Raw genomic sequence first — 15,007 nt, forward strand, 5'->3', positions numbered from 1 at the left:
GGAATGGGGAGGGACCTGGCAGCAACAATTAGGACAAGCTCAAGCAATCAGAAAACATAGCACTCAGTATTATTATTAATTTCTTTTAAAAAAAACTTGTTAGCAGTTGAACAATTGATTTGACTATGCTGACCTTATTGTCAGACATATTCAGACTTTAATGTAACCTATTTAAAACAGCTGGTATAGCACAATGGGGAGGAGAGCCTGGCTGGGAGTCCAGAGTCTGTGAGTTCAAATCCCCACTCGTGTCTCCTGGGTGTCAAGGGCCAGCTAAAGATCACCCCCACAGTGAGTGGCTCAAGGGTTACGTGCCCTGCAACCTGTGCAGCCGTAGGCAAGCTGCATATTCCCAAGGAGCTCAGTTGCCCCCCAGCTGGCAGTTGTGGACAAGGGGCAAGCTGAGCAGGCCCTACCCAGCTGGGGAGGACTAGCCTCAGAGGGAGGCGATGGTAAACCCCCTCTGAATACCGCTTACCATGAAAACCCTATTCATAGGGCAGCCATAAGTTGGGATCGACTTGAAGGCAGTCCAGAAAGAAAGATGTTTGTTTTAAAATGTAACTCCTCATCAGACAAGTACAGGTGGAACTTCAACTGTCTGTTACACTTAGAAAATTGAAGTGCTCTTGCTTTCAAATATACAGGATGTAATTAAATTAACCAGGGCGGGGGGAGAACACCTTGTAATGGTCTTGTTTCAGGCCAGCCCTTTCCAATTCAACTGCACCCTTCCATTCCCCATAAACGTATTAGGCAATTGTAGCAACAAGGTCTCACTGCAGATACTCCATTAAAACTTCTGTACAGCTACATCACTGCACTGAATGTAACGATAAATGGGGAAAATAGTTTCCAAGGTTCCTGACATCCTAGTAGTGTCACCGTGAGACACTGCTGTGCATGCTCACAGCATCCCAGCAACAAAGATTCATGGGAAATGTGGTACTGATGGATCCCACAAACCTAACAGGACATAATTACTGGTAAAAATTGTAGCTTCCATGGATCCTGCCAAAGGGCTAAGAGAGGCCTCCTTATTTCAAGGCCTGATCCCCACCACCAGGTAAATCTTGGGGAAAGAAAAAGAGGCTGTGGGAAGGAACAATAGGGTGAGGAGTCTGGAGGCCTCCAGGCCCCAACATGCTCTCAGTAACATCAGTTGGAGTATGAAAGGGCCTTAGCTTAGTTGGGCTGTGGAAGGGGCTGACCTTAAATGAACTTAAACCTTGGGCCTGATTTGAACAGACTCCAGACCAACTTTTTGAGGCAAGCATGCTCTGGAACTTGCACATCACAAACTGTCATTTCAAAATTCAAAATGGCGACGGTAGTAAAATAGTTCTGTGCCAGCATAAATGGCATGTAGGTGCTGGTGTTATGATTAATGTCTGCACCCAGAGGGCTCTCTGAGACTGTATTCTGTGTGGATCAGGTCATTCCCTATTGGCCTTGACAGATCAGCCTGCAGAGGCAAAGAGGACTGTGTCCAGCAAGCCACATCCTATAGAGAACCCTGAATATTCCTGTGAATGTGCATTCCATGCACATTTGCCCTGCATCTTGGAAACTTTAACTACATTATTACACCTGATGTCTAAAGGCTGGGTTTGCTAGGAATTTGAGAATTCCTGTGTTGTAGCCATTACATGACACTGGCCCAGTTTAAACAAAATGCTAAACTAAACCATGGCTTACTATGAAAAAGCAAACATGCACATTTGCAGAGTGAAGATCACAGTGGTTATGCTCCCCCCCCCAGTTCTGCTGTTGCCACGCTACCCAAGGCTTAGCCATGGTTTGGCTTAGTGTTACATCCAAACCGGATCTCTCACTCCAGTCAAGCCACAAGATGTAACCAAGGTTTATTGCTGGTTTGCCACTTGTGATTTGACTGGAATGAGACCATGATCTTTGCTCTAGGAATCTGCGCATTTGCTCATTCACTCTAAGTCATGCTTTGACTGAGTATTATGTGCAAACTGGGTCACTGACTCACAGGAACCCCAAATATCAAGCCAAATCCTACCTTCACCAGAATTTGCAACTCAATGTCTTGTTTGATGAGCTCCTCCCATATGGTTTCTAGTGCAGCTCTAGACACATCACTGAGACAAAGTTAGAACAATCCTTATTTAGACTTACCCAGGCTTTGTATCATTTGTTACACAATGATATGTAAAAGGTCCAAACATCTGAACCCCTAGAATTCCATACAGAAGCAGAAAGAACAGAAGGAATATTGAAACACTCCAAATTTGTTCACCTGAACGCCTAGCAAAAAAAGAAAAAGAGAGCAATACATTATTACATACAAGTGCAGTAAGAAAACATCCAGAACCACCATATACTATTATGAACATGTTTTATTTTTGAAGTGCTTAAAAACTAGGTGCTGGAAAAAAACATATGAAAATATAAGCCCATTGGACTGGAACTATAATTTAATTATTAGTATGTATACCTATCAAAAATCAGTGGGAATAAGAACTTTACTACATAAGACTAGAATGGCCCAACAAAACTATAGCATTTATGTACTAACTTCCACAAGTCCCTTTTCAGAGCCAGTAGTACAATATCCCATCCAGGGGTAATAGATGAGTGGAGGAAAGCTTTGTGTTTAGTTTTTTTAATTACATGGCTAGATTTTGAAAAAGGGAAGCAGTCTCCAAAAGAAGATAAATCAGGGGCGGGGGCATGGGGATAATCTGAAAAATGCCAAGGCATTTCTTGGGAATTGCATAGAAAGAAGGAGGGGTGCGTGACTGATTTTAATAGCAAACAGAGTGTGCAGATGAGAAACTGAAGAACTCTTCTCCCACTGGTGGCTTACTTCTCTGTAGCTTCTCTCCCCAAGCACTTTTCAGCCAAACTCCAGTACAACACCATGCTTGCCTTGCTGAAATCAGAGCTGGTGCAAGACATTTTGCTGCCTGAGGTGAAGAACAAGATGCCCCCCCCCAAAAAAAAAATTCACATACAGAAGCCATCTATATGGACAATCAAATTTGCCTCCAATACTGGCGATAGCATCCTCAACAGCACCTGAGGAGAGCAGACTAGCTTAATGGACACAAGACAGGCTATGTGGCACTCACTGCTTTCCTGTCCAACACCTCACCGCTACTATCTGTTCTTCTGCATCTGTTCCCCTGAGTCAGCTATCCCACTCTGCCTGATGGCAGGGTTGGCCCTGACTGAAAGTGCTCAGGCTTCAGAGACACTAGCAGTGACTGTAGGGAGAGCTTAACATCCTTCACCATGTGCCTACTTTGCAGTTAAAATCATATCCCCTGCCCCTCTTTTCATGTGCCTCACGGTACTGCCATCCCACATCTAGTTTCGCTCACAGCAACCCTAAATTTTCCAACAAGTGTACAGTTGGACAGAATGCTGCAGGTAATCATTTACGATACAATTGTTTGTCTCATTCCTATATTGTATGTATCTTATGCGTGCACCTAAAAAATGTAATTGTGAATAGGTGAACAGGAAGAAACTTCAGTTAGAAGCATTGGCCACATCTCATGCAGGCCATTATACCAACATCCATAGCAGCCCAGGTCTGATGGGACACATGGGACTATAAATATATATATCAAACTTTCTGAAACTTTAAAAAGGTTTTGCTTTCCTTCTCAGAATGAGGTATACAGGTTGGAAAAAGAAACAGGTGGGGCTGGAACTTCTTAAGCATTTCTATACCGTTTCCCCCATAATTCACATTTCATACACTTTTTGTAAACCACTTAGAGATTTTCTACCATCACGCGGTATATAAATCCTGTCAAATAACAAATACAAATAAATAAATAGTATACATCTAATATAAATTAATTAATGTAGTATGGCATGTTTAAGATAACCCCAAAGAACAGAAGGGTCTTTCCTCCCCATCCCAAGTATTCCTATAGAATCATGCCTGGATTTAGCAAAATCACTTACTTTAAAATGTTAGTTATCCTGGTTCTTGGCAACTCAAAGCGGAAATAGATCCTGAATGCTCGAATCATAATAAGAGGACGTGGGATCCTCAGCATGCCCCAAGGTGACATTTGATCAACTATCTCAGCAATTTCAAACACCTAGGAACAAAACAATGTTTTTTCTCTTTAAAAACAAACCTGAGCATACCACTGTTCTCTGTGCTTATTTTTAAGGTTTGCATTATTTTGCATAAATATTTCCAGGACAATGTATTTTCAAATAGCAACCTGCTTTCAGCGCTTGTTCTCAGTTAAACTATGGTTTCTGAAACAAAATGCCTTCACTGATTTTATAATTCAAATAATTTATCTTGAAACACCAAATGTCAATTATCTCATTTATGAAGGCGAAACTAAAAAAGGGGAGGAAATAAAATAATCTACTAGGAAAAAAGAAAAAAACATACAATGATCTAAAACACTCAAAACACCAAGATATTCATACAATAGGTGTAAATCCTCCTTGTTCACATGTTCAGCCATGCATACATGGTAGGATTGCTATAGGACTCCATGGGGCCCTCCTCCAGACCAGGCTTGGGTTGGAAAGAGATAAATGGAGGGAGAAAACAGGGAGTGTGCAGGCTTGCCATTCCAGCAATGGCTGGCATACTGCACTTCATACATGGCAAGTAGTGGGAGTGATCTGTTGGGCATAGATTGTGCCCTCAGCATGTTTGAAAAATGCAATGTATTGATTTATCAAAGTTTGAAATATATTAAATTATGTGCACCAGTCCCAATGTAAGCATTTTAGTATCTGCACGAATCCTTTCAGAGGAATACATACATAATAGTTAAAAGTATTCAATTGGGCAAGGCTTTCAAATCAAAATTCCTTGTTAGACTATGAACAGTTATTTACATGTACATATATAGCCAAGTATTACTTGACACATATTTGTGCTGCCTGCTGGAGAAATAAATCAGAATTTAACATTCTTTCCCCCTTTAGTTTTGGCCAGCTAATGACCAATCAAGAAGAGCATCTTATGTCTGAGATCATTCAGAAGAATAAAACCTAACTGCTGCGCATGTCCCAGACTTTTAAGTCCTTGGGTACTGATTTTTTTGATAGCAAACATTGGCTTTGATCCTAAGATAAGTTAACTTAAGGAAATTCATGGAAGGAAAGCTTCCTGTTCCCCCTCCCCCCTACATGCAACTGTGCCCCTTCAAAAGGGGTCCTTTTGAACAACGTAGGACAGGGCAATGGGGGCTACTGAGGGAAAAGGTGGAATTGCTCAAAAGTGGATCCTAAAGTAGGTTAGCTTAAGGAAGTTCATTCAAGGAAAGCTTCCCATCTGTGCCTTCCCACTGCAGCCTCCTGCACCCCACTCCACATTGTTCAAGAAGCTCCCTAATCCGCTGGAGAGGTTTTTCAGGGGACAGGGTAGCTGGAGTGGTAGGAGAGAAAGGAAGCCTTCCTTCTGTGAACTTCTCTAAATTAACATGTTAGGATCCACACTGTTATGTTCATTTTGCACTCAGATGATTATTGTGGAAACAATTATTCAACCAATAAAAGGGGTGGGGTATGGAGTGACAAGCATTCCTTTGCTCCAAAAGACTGCTGCCCAAAACTCTGGACTTCAAGTTAAATCTTCTTGCTTGGCCTGCCTCAGGGAATGGGACCAACACTACTGGACAAGTCTTGGCTATTACCAGAGGAGGATTGGCTCTCAGAAGTTTGTTTGTTTTTTTTTAAAAAAAAATACAATTGGGGTAAGGATTTGGCCGGAGGTAAATCTTGCCTTTTCATATAATTACATAATTACCTGTAAAACTAATGACACCCAAAGACAAAAAACCATGAATCCATCAAACACACACCAGCGGTCCTTCACGTAGGAACTATCCCCCTAAGGAGAAAAATGTAAATGGAATTATATGAGTTATTTGTATTATTTTGTGAACATTAAACAAAGTGATCAGATAGTGTTTTAAAAACATAGTATGGATGACATAGGCTGGATGCTCTTGAGGCCAGGCCTAGCTCAGCCCCGCCGGTGGCACCTGAGAAGGAGGTGGATGCACTAAGCTATGGTTTGGCTTAGCATTACGTGCAAACTGAACCTATGCCTGCTGGATACATAACAGTAGCAATGTTCTAACCATGGATAAGAGATTGGGGAAATGCTGCAAGCTCATCGGTTCGCTACTTCAACTGAACAAATTTCCTATCCCTTCTGGCTAGAAACTATGGTGGAGATTTAGGTCTGTACCAGTGCTAATAGTCACCTAGGCTTTAACCACGTTTTTCAAACCAACTTCATTCTAATCCTATTTTCAAACTATGAATTAAAAGCTAAATATGATGAGAATTAACCATGGCTAGCCCTAGCACAAATGTAACATGGCACTGAACAGGTAAGATAGGGAGGAATTCACAGATCTGAAGGTAGGAGAACAGGGTGCATGAATCTATGGCATACTCTTGATCATTTGACCATGGTTTACATCTGCTCTTGGGCTATTTTAATTTTTTAACAGAAACAATATATTATTGCAACAATATATGTGGGCATTGTCCAGATGTTTTTATACTGTTTGATTTAATCTGAGGCTTCATTTAAAAAAGAAAAGTATGTTTCTAGCCATAAGGACTACAGACAAACTTAAGAAAATGTGACAAATGTGACCTACAATTTTAAAATCCAGAATTTAATTTAACAATAAAATGAAAACAAAACACACAATTACATCATCAAATGCTAAGGTTACAGACAGATTGTTTTATTCTGGCACAAAATAATGACTTTGAATCCTAGATATTAGCAATGTCTAGAATCTTGGTCATCCAAACTGTATTGAAACATCCATTGGAGAGAGGAGAGTCTTCATACTTCCCTATCCCAAAAACAAAATATGATGGACCATAATCTTACCTTTTTTGGCAGTGTGAGAATTTTTGAGCAAACAATTTCGGTATTAAACCATTTATAAACTTAGGTCCAATTAACAGGAGCCTTTTTTTTTTAAGGTCACCCAATTCAGACACTGCCGTGAAACATGTAGAGGAAAACTTCATGGATTAGGCTGTAATCCAAACCACCCTCACGCTGGGCTGGGAGGTGGATTTGAGTGGAGGCATCCCTCCATGCACTTCAGTCTGTCTCCTACCAGCCATCACTGAAGTGACACTGGTGGAAGGCCCCAAAATGGGGTTTTCTGAGAATGGGATTGAGCCAGCCAGGAATCCACTGGGTCCCAAGCCACTCCCACAGCCAGTGCTGGCCAGAAGAGGGCCTGAGCACTGCGCCAGCCTGAAGACGGCAGACAGCTCAGGCCTGATTTGCCTGCCACTGCCACAGCGAGTGGCCGAGCTACGGATGTGGCTGTAACTCCACTGTTCCACAGAGCCATGGAAGTCAGCCATTAGGATTACTCTACCATATTCTGAAAATATGAAAAAGTGTGACCTGTAACAAAATGTTCCACTATATCACCATCTCTTAGCAACAGTGTCCATGTTTGGCCAGGGTATTATAAAATATTAGGAGCTCAAGGTGCTTTGACACCTGAGATGTATTTTGTGATTTTAGGTTGTTTTAAATTGTTTTTAATGCTGTGTTTAAAATGGTTGTAAGGGTAAAGGACAGGGTTTTTTTTTAAGCAGGCATTCTACTCCCCCCTCCTATTTTTCTTTTCCAAATGACACTCAACATTCCATGGCTACTGAGAATGCTCAATTCTTATTGAGCTGTTTTTCCCCTGTAGGTTCTAGGTTTCATTTTTTTAAAGTTGGAATTTTTTGATAGTTCTGCAAACCTCACTCTGAGTATGCTGATACTTCCTGCTTGTTTCTTAGTGGCTCAATTTTTGTTGGCATTTATCATCTGAGTTCACTATTAGAGGTAATGATTGAGACTTTTAACTTAAAAACACACAGCAGTCCTCCTAAGAAAATATCTGACTAACAAATCTGCATAATTCCCATATTCACTTGTATCAGCACATTGGGATTAATTTTTGTAATAAAAATCTAGAGCTCTGTACAAATGGCCTTTCAAAATTCTACGTCCTATTTGTGGGCAGAGGAACTGGGGAGACCGTTTCAATGAACTTCTCAAGAGGGAGGAGAAATTCTCCATCTGCTTCTTGGGAGAGGGGCTTATCATTAGCAGTGGCAGTAATACAGCTTCTTTTTCACTGCTGCTTCAAGGGACAGTCGCACAACTGCACTGGCAAACTGGCCACCATTTTGCATCCTTCACAATGCTTTGGACCTAGTGTCATTCTGGGACTCTCCCTCCCCCCCCCCGTGTGTGTGTGTGTGTGTGTGTGTGTGGAGAGAGAGGAAAAATAGCCACCACCATCAAAAAAATGGTGGAGAATTTATGAAGAATATTCTGTAAAGTGGACTTCTTTTTCTATGGGGGTAAGAAAAATGTCTTCTGAGATATTTCAGTTCACCTCTATAAAAAAAGAAAAGATGTGGGTCAGTGTGGAGAGAGTCTATATATATGTCTGTTTGGTTTGTGTTTAGAACAAAAAAAATGTGACTTCTGTGACTGTCATTAGGACTGAAATTGTTACTCTGCTACAAGTCTGCTTAGCAATGGCTGTTTAGTGACAGGTTCTGAGGAGAGACACAATCGCTTTAAGATGTTACTAGATGGGGCCTTGATAAGGATAAATCATTCTGATTTGTCTGGGTGACAGGAGATTCTGATTGGCTGGGGGTTCCAGTCAGTTGGGACTTAACTGTCAGGGAGAGAGGCAAGGAATTTGAGAGTTGGTTGGTTGAGAGTTGAGAAGATAGGGAGTTAGTTCATGAGGGCAGTGCAAGGAATAAGACAGAGACTAGCAGAGAGAAAAGCTGACGTCTGTATATTAATAGTATTGTTAATATTTGGCTGGGGAAGATCAGGATAAGCAAACCAGTGATTTAGTTGTCTGGGAGGCTGCCCTGTGTAAAGATCTTACCAGAGGAAGGTGATACAAGTAGGTTAAAGGTTGAATAAACTGTCCAAGCAAGCAGGAGAACAACCAGAGGAGCTTTGGGACACAGAGGCAGATTGTCCCCAGTAGCAGGACTGGGATGTGGAAATGTTTGGCTGGGTTGGAGAGTTAGGGAAATTGGCCTGAGGTAAAAGCCACTTAGAGGCTGGTGTCAGCAACATTCTCTTGAATCTTCAGAAACTGTCAACAAGCACCTTTGAGGTACCAATATAAGTATCAGTGTTCCCTTATGTAAATAGTATTCCTTTAATTAACCAACAATCTTAGTTTAAGATTTATCTTGACTCTAGGGTTGGCATCCATCTCATGCCGGATGCTTACTATACACACTACTAGAAGGCTTTGAAAGTATTCTGAGTTAATTAGTGGCAGCAGAACATTAAGGAAGCCTGTATTTATACAAAGTGAGGCTGAGGGACCCAGAGATCCCTGACAGTCTGTTTTCCATATCTGAATACTAAGTGAAACTTTAATAATTTTACAATATAGCCTACATGAGTAAAGAGCCTTGTATCATTCAAAATTGTTTCCCCACCCCTCTTTTACCCTTGTGTAAGTCCTTTGAATGAAGTTGCTTTTCTTTTCACTCAGATGGCTGATTTCTGTACCTCCTTCAGAGGACTGCAAAGGGCCATTTTATCCTTCCCTGCAGAATTCAGAATCTACAGTATGTGCTTCTAAGCTCAGGGACCAACCACACACAGATTATTAACTTACCTACATATAACAACTGAGCAGACTTACAATCAGGCTGATAGTATTAATTACTCTTTTACACAATATATTTCCCTGCTGGTGCAAACATTCAAATAATCCTATGTCTACAAAAAGGTAACATCTGAATTGGTTCTTAGGTTCACACTGGAGACTGTGTAAGTACAAGTCATCCATTAGATATGACCTGATGTCACAGTTTGTGGGAAATGTTAATGATATAACTAAGATACACAAATCACCAATGCCCTTCTGGCTCATTATGCATTTCCACAGCAGCCTTTAGTTATCAGCAAATTGCTATAACAAACTGTATGTAAGGTTCTACTAGACTGAGGGGAAAAATTGTTCTGGAAAATATAGGTCCACATAGTATCTGAAAGTGACAGAATAAAATAAAGTCACATCTTATTTCCCAGATATGTGGTTAACTTTGCAAGAAAACATCCTATATTCAGGCTTAGTGCAAGTTCTCCATATTGCACTGTTTGGCAAATTTAAGGTGCCTTTAATAGATTCTTCACACCATTCAGCAACTAGCATCTTATTTCTTACCATGTGCCAGGCCACTGGAGAAGCAGAAGCCTTGACAGCTGAGCTAAATCATTTGATGGTACAACGTTAATGAAGACTGATGTCTCCTCCTCTCTTGATTGCCTGAATTCTTTAGACATGTGGTTTCTGCCCTGAAGCAACTAACTATATGCCAAATAAAAAAGATTCTGTGCAAAAGAAGGGCGCTCCCCTTTTCTTTCTGTGTATGAAGAGTCCCATCTGATTTGTGATTTTTTTTACCGTGAGTGCTGACCTTCACGGAACTGGAGCCCATGAATAATAATGGAGCAGTTTTAAGCAATTCATGCAAGGTAGAGAAGCATGGTACAGGAATCTTCACTAAACATTAGCTGAGGGATTTTTCAAGTCCCCATCCTCTTCCTGCATTACTATTATTATTTTCCTTCTACTCATGGAACTGGAAGATTAAAAGTTAACTAAAATAATGATGGCCATGCAACAAATGCAAAACCTGAGCTGTGCTTCAGTCTTGCAGCTGATGCAAGATTCAGCCTTAGACTGTCTATTGTCAATTTCATATTCTTCTTAAAAGGCTACTTCTGGCTTTCATGATGTCAGCTTATAAAGGTTAGAAATCTGTTAGCAAAGTCTGAAAAAGAGTTCAGAACTTAGGGGCTGAAGTGAAGCCCTCCTTCTAACTCTCCTCCAGTGGCTTCTGTTTGATGCTCCCTTGAACATACTGGTCAACAATCCTCAGGCTCCATGCTCTTTCTGCTCTGCCTTCAGTTCCTCCCTGCCTCCAAGTCTCTAAAGGTAAAGGTGTCCCCACACTTACAGTGCGAGTCGTTTCTGCATCTTAAGGTGACGTCTTGCGACATTTACTAGACAGACCGTATATATGGGGTGGGTTTGCCAGTTCCTTCCCCGGCCTTTCTTTACCCCCCAGCGGGTGCCGGGTACTCATTTTACCGAACACGGATGGATGGAAGGCTGAGTGGACCTCGACCCCTTTTACCAGAGCTTCGACTTCCTCCTTCCGTTGGAATTGAACGCCGGCCATGAGCAGAGCTTTGGCTGCGTTACCGCCGCTTAGCACTCTGCACCACGGAGGGCCTCTACACGCTTTATTTAAAATGGAGAATCTGGACTTCTTTCATTTATTTATTTATTTAAATGTATATCCCACCCTCCAAAGAAGCCCACAGTGGCAACATGTCAATACTAAAATAATGCACTTCAAAACAGTTAAAAACAACACACAAGAGTTGTTCATTTGATGCCAAGCACACAATGCCATGATCAAAACTACCTCTGACAAATTCTAATGTAGTCAAAAGCTGGAATCATGGAAGCAAAAGGAATTATGCCAAGCTAAGCAAATGGCCTTAATTTATAAAATGGATTCTGATTTTGGTAGTGTGTGGATGTGTGTGCAGAACAGACACAGCCTGCTCTATGTAATAGTAGCTGTGGCCTTTGTAAAACAGCTCCTTATTCAACCTTTTCATATATATAGCAGAATGCACAAGGTTGCATTCTTAAACAATTATGATTTCAAAAGAATCAGAAGGTTATTTTCAAAGCAGGAACACTTTGAAAATTGATCATGGAATTTGCATTTTATATCCTTCGTTGGAGACCAGGTGCTGGCTGTCAGTATCCATGAGAAAGAAATCATAATTGTACATCCATGATGATGAGAGGGCTTATAAGGGTGAATGTTTATGGCATGAAACTATACAATAACATACAATCTGTTTTAGCCTCCATAAGCCTTTGTTATAAAACTCCACTTTGGCTTTGACAGACAAGTATATTCTGGTTTTAACTCTCATAAGGGAAATATCCCCAAGTAAGGTGAACTTGTTCCATCTTACCTTGAACATCTGAAATGGCTGTGGTGTTGTTAACCTCCAACCTTTTCCCAACTCCATCTACAGAAAAAAGGAGATTACCTCCATTCATGAGCTTTGCACATTAGCAGTGTCATCTGTCAATGTACCAACGTAAGAGAGTCTCATGCCATGATATATGCGGTCTGCAGATGCAAAACCTCACCCTTTTACAAATACATGCTCGTTTACAAATACATTGCCAAGTTCTCAGCCTGTAAAGTGAAATTAGGTGACATTTCTAATCCAGGAAGTAATTGTTTTTCATTTTCTTACAGGACATCAAGGTGTTTTTGTTTTGTGACTTCCGGGAAGGGTGACTTCGCTTGTGCCTGCTTTTGGGACGGGCTCCCGCCTCAAAAGAAGCTTATTCAGATATAAATCAGTCAGAACATTTTTTTTTTGACTGATGAAATTTCTCCCGGGCAGGGAGAAACGTAGAGATCAACCTCAAAAGCCTGTTTTTGTTGGGAGGACTGGATTTCATTAATTTATGAGATAAGGTCCAGCCAACAATGCCGGACGGACTTTCGAACAAGCTCTATCTGCTTAAGCGATACGTTTATCTTTTCTTTAAAGAGAGAACGGACTAACAGGCAAGCACCCTTCTTTCTATTATTTTTTTTACTTGGTTTAAATTGTTGCAGCAAAAGGAGATTTGTCAGATTGATCGGCTTTGGACAGCTTCTGGGTGAGCTATAACTCTTCTCTGTTATCCACGAAATTAACAGCTTATCTCTGTTTCTGTCGCAAAAAGCTGTCCTGGAAGTGCATTCTAAAGATATACACAGAAGAGGGATTTCTATTCCTGATTTCTATTCCAAGGAATATTATATTGTCTGGGACTATTCTCTTTTTGGTCTATTTTATTTTGACGAATCTGCTTCTTCACGACGCCACTAACTGTTTTGATGCTGGCAACTAAATTTGTTTTGCATTCTTGAACATAGAGAGATAAGGCAGGTTGCTCTATTTATACTGTGATGTCATCAAGCCTGGAATATTAACCCAATTGTTGCTGAAATAAGAAGTGTTTTTTCTTTATTTTTGTTTTGCTTTGTTTTCGTGGTTTTAAAAATGGCAATCAAGAAAGTGGCTGAGAATCTGGAAGTAACTATGTTTCAGAAAATAATGGATGAGATTGAGATAACGAAACAAACCCTGCGACAGGGTAGTAAGGAGCTGAAAATTGAACTGAGCAAAATGACGCAGGAGTTTAAAGAAATAGGGGATCCTGTGAGAGAGGAGAATGAGATCAGAGATGAGAAAAGAAAAAATAAAGGGAAGATACAAGCCCTGGAGATTGGAACAAATGTGGAATTGGAAAAAGATCTGGAGTTTATGGATTTTAGAAATAAAATCTACTGTTTGGAATTTAACGTTATCTCTGAAGAAACTAATGAAGATATTAGAGATAAAGTTATCAATGGCTTGGATAATCTTCTGGACTGGAATGATGTGATGGAGCTTGATATAGAGAAAATCTATGGAATTAACTGCAGCCATGTGACAATGGAAAAACTCTTAAGAGATGAGCCAGTGCATTTTGTAAAAAAGAAGAACACAGATATGACTTTACAACAGTATTTCAGCAACTTATTCAGAATGGATGGCAAGAAAATATTTGGGATAGAGGAAATTCCCATCAGACTCTTATTATATGACTATGGCTACAACAGCAAGATTATTATGGAATACTGATAATGGAAGATTGGACACTGAAATTACTGGACTTAACAGGACTATTGAAGATGGAAGATGGAACTAATAGGGATAATGGAATAATGGCTATTGAAATTATTGGACCTAACAGATTCTGATGAGATGGATTAATCGAAATGTTTATTTGGACTATGGTTATGACAATAAGATTATTATAATTATTAACGAGATGGATTAATTGACATGTTTATTTGGAGAAAAATTGATAGATATATTTCTTAAAGAATTGAAACCTCTCTTTGACTTTTTGTGGAAAGAATAAAGTAATGTTTATGAGATTTGATGATTAATTAAGATAACTACTGGAGGAAAGTGATTTTATAATATGATTTAAGAGACAGGATTGTTATATATTGTAGACCTATAACTGATTTGATATGTGACAAATGGGAAGTCAACATTTTATTTTTTGTTGTTTAATCATTTTTGTTTTGTTTTGTTTTTTGTCTTTGAATGTTTTATGATTTTGTTTTCTATGTTTTATGAAAATTTGAATAAAAATTATTGTAAAAAAAAAAGGTGTTTTTGTTTTGTTTTTTAAATTATGATTCTGTGTCGCATTCCAGTATCCCTCACATCTACAAGCCTCTGCCCTTTGAAGTTAACCCTGGGCCACTAGCAGCGCTCAGGAAGCTATCACAGCCCAAGCACTCCAGCAGCCCCCCACCCTACCCAATGCTGCTATTTGGCTCTCCTTCCCATCTGGTCTCTTGGCCACAGGATCATGGCAAACATGCCACCATTTTTCCACAATGCCCCAGAGCACCCAAGGTAGGAGGGTTCAAAACAGGAACAGCCTATGTGCATACAAGTAGTTTCCCTTTACAAACATGTACATGGTGTCAGGTGGTCAGCAGGCATGGTCCTGCTCTTTTGCCTTCTATGCAATTACAGTCATGTGGAGAGGACTACCCAAAAAGCGCTTCTGTCCCTAGAAATATCATCTGAGGGTAAATTAGAACCTAACCTCAGTCCTTGAGAAAAGATGGATTAAAAAGACTAAAGAAATATTGGTGAAAATATAATGCACTTGGGAGAGTTCTTGGGAGAATGGCTCTGCTTCCCAAAGAGTGAAATCATGTACCAGGATTCATTATGTTGCTTCTGGAAGAAGTTCAATAACTCAAAGAGTAGGCCATGACAATGAATTGTCCAGACTAGAGGAGGTGTTAGTGTAAAAAGCCTTAAACAACTTGGGATCTGCTTACC

General features: G+C 40.2%; 1 protein-coding gene across 2 annotated transcripts in view; it reads right to left on the bottom strand.

Annotated features, from left to right (window-relative positions):
* NALCN (sodium leak channel, non-selective) overlaps positions 1 to 15,007 on the bottom strand; it is a 281,346-nt gene that overhangs the window by 234,494 nt on the left and 31,845 nt on the right. Inside the window, exons 4-7 of one of the 2 annotated variants that reach the window (XM_061629378.1) lie at positions 12,062 to 12,118; positions 5,768 to 5,851; positions 3,949 to 4,088; positions 2,146 to 2,274 (exon numbers count right to left, since the gene is read on the bottom strand). In XM_061629378.1, the coding sequence (XP_061485362.1) occupies positions 2,146 to 2,274; positions 3,949 to 4,088; positions 5,768 to 5,851; positions 12,062 to 12,118 (410 nt within the window). The remainder of the gene's footprint in view (positions 1 to 2,145; positions 2,275 to 3,948; positions 4,089 to 5,767; positions 5,852 to 12,061; positions 12,119 to 15,007) is intronic. The other variant, XM_061629379.1, reaches the window with a different exon arrangement.

The sequence above is a fragment of the Rhineura floridana genome, chromosome 5, assembly GCF_030035675.1.
Source record: "Rhineura floridana isolate rRhiFlo1 chromosome 5, rRhiFlo1.hap2, whole genome shotgun sequence".
NCBI classification, from domain to species: Eukaryota; Metazoa; Chordata; class Lepidosauria; order Squamata; family Rhineuridae; genus Rhineura; species Rhineura floridana.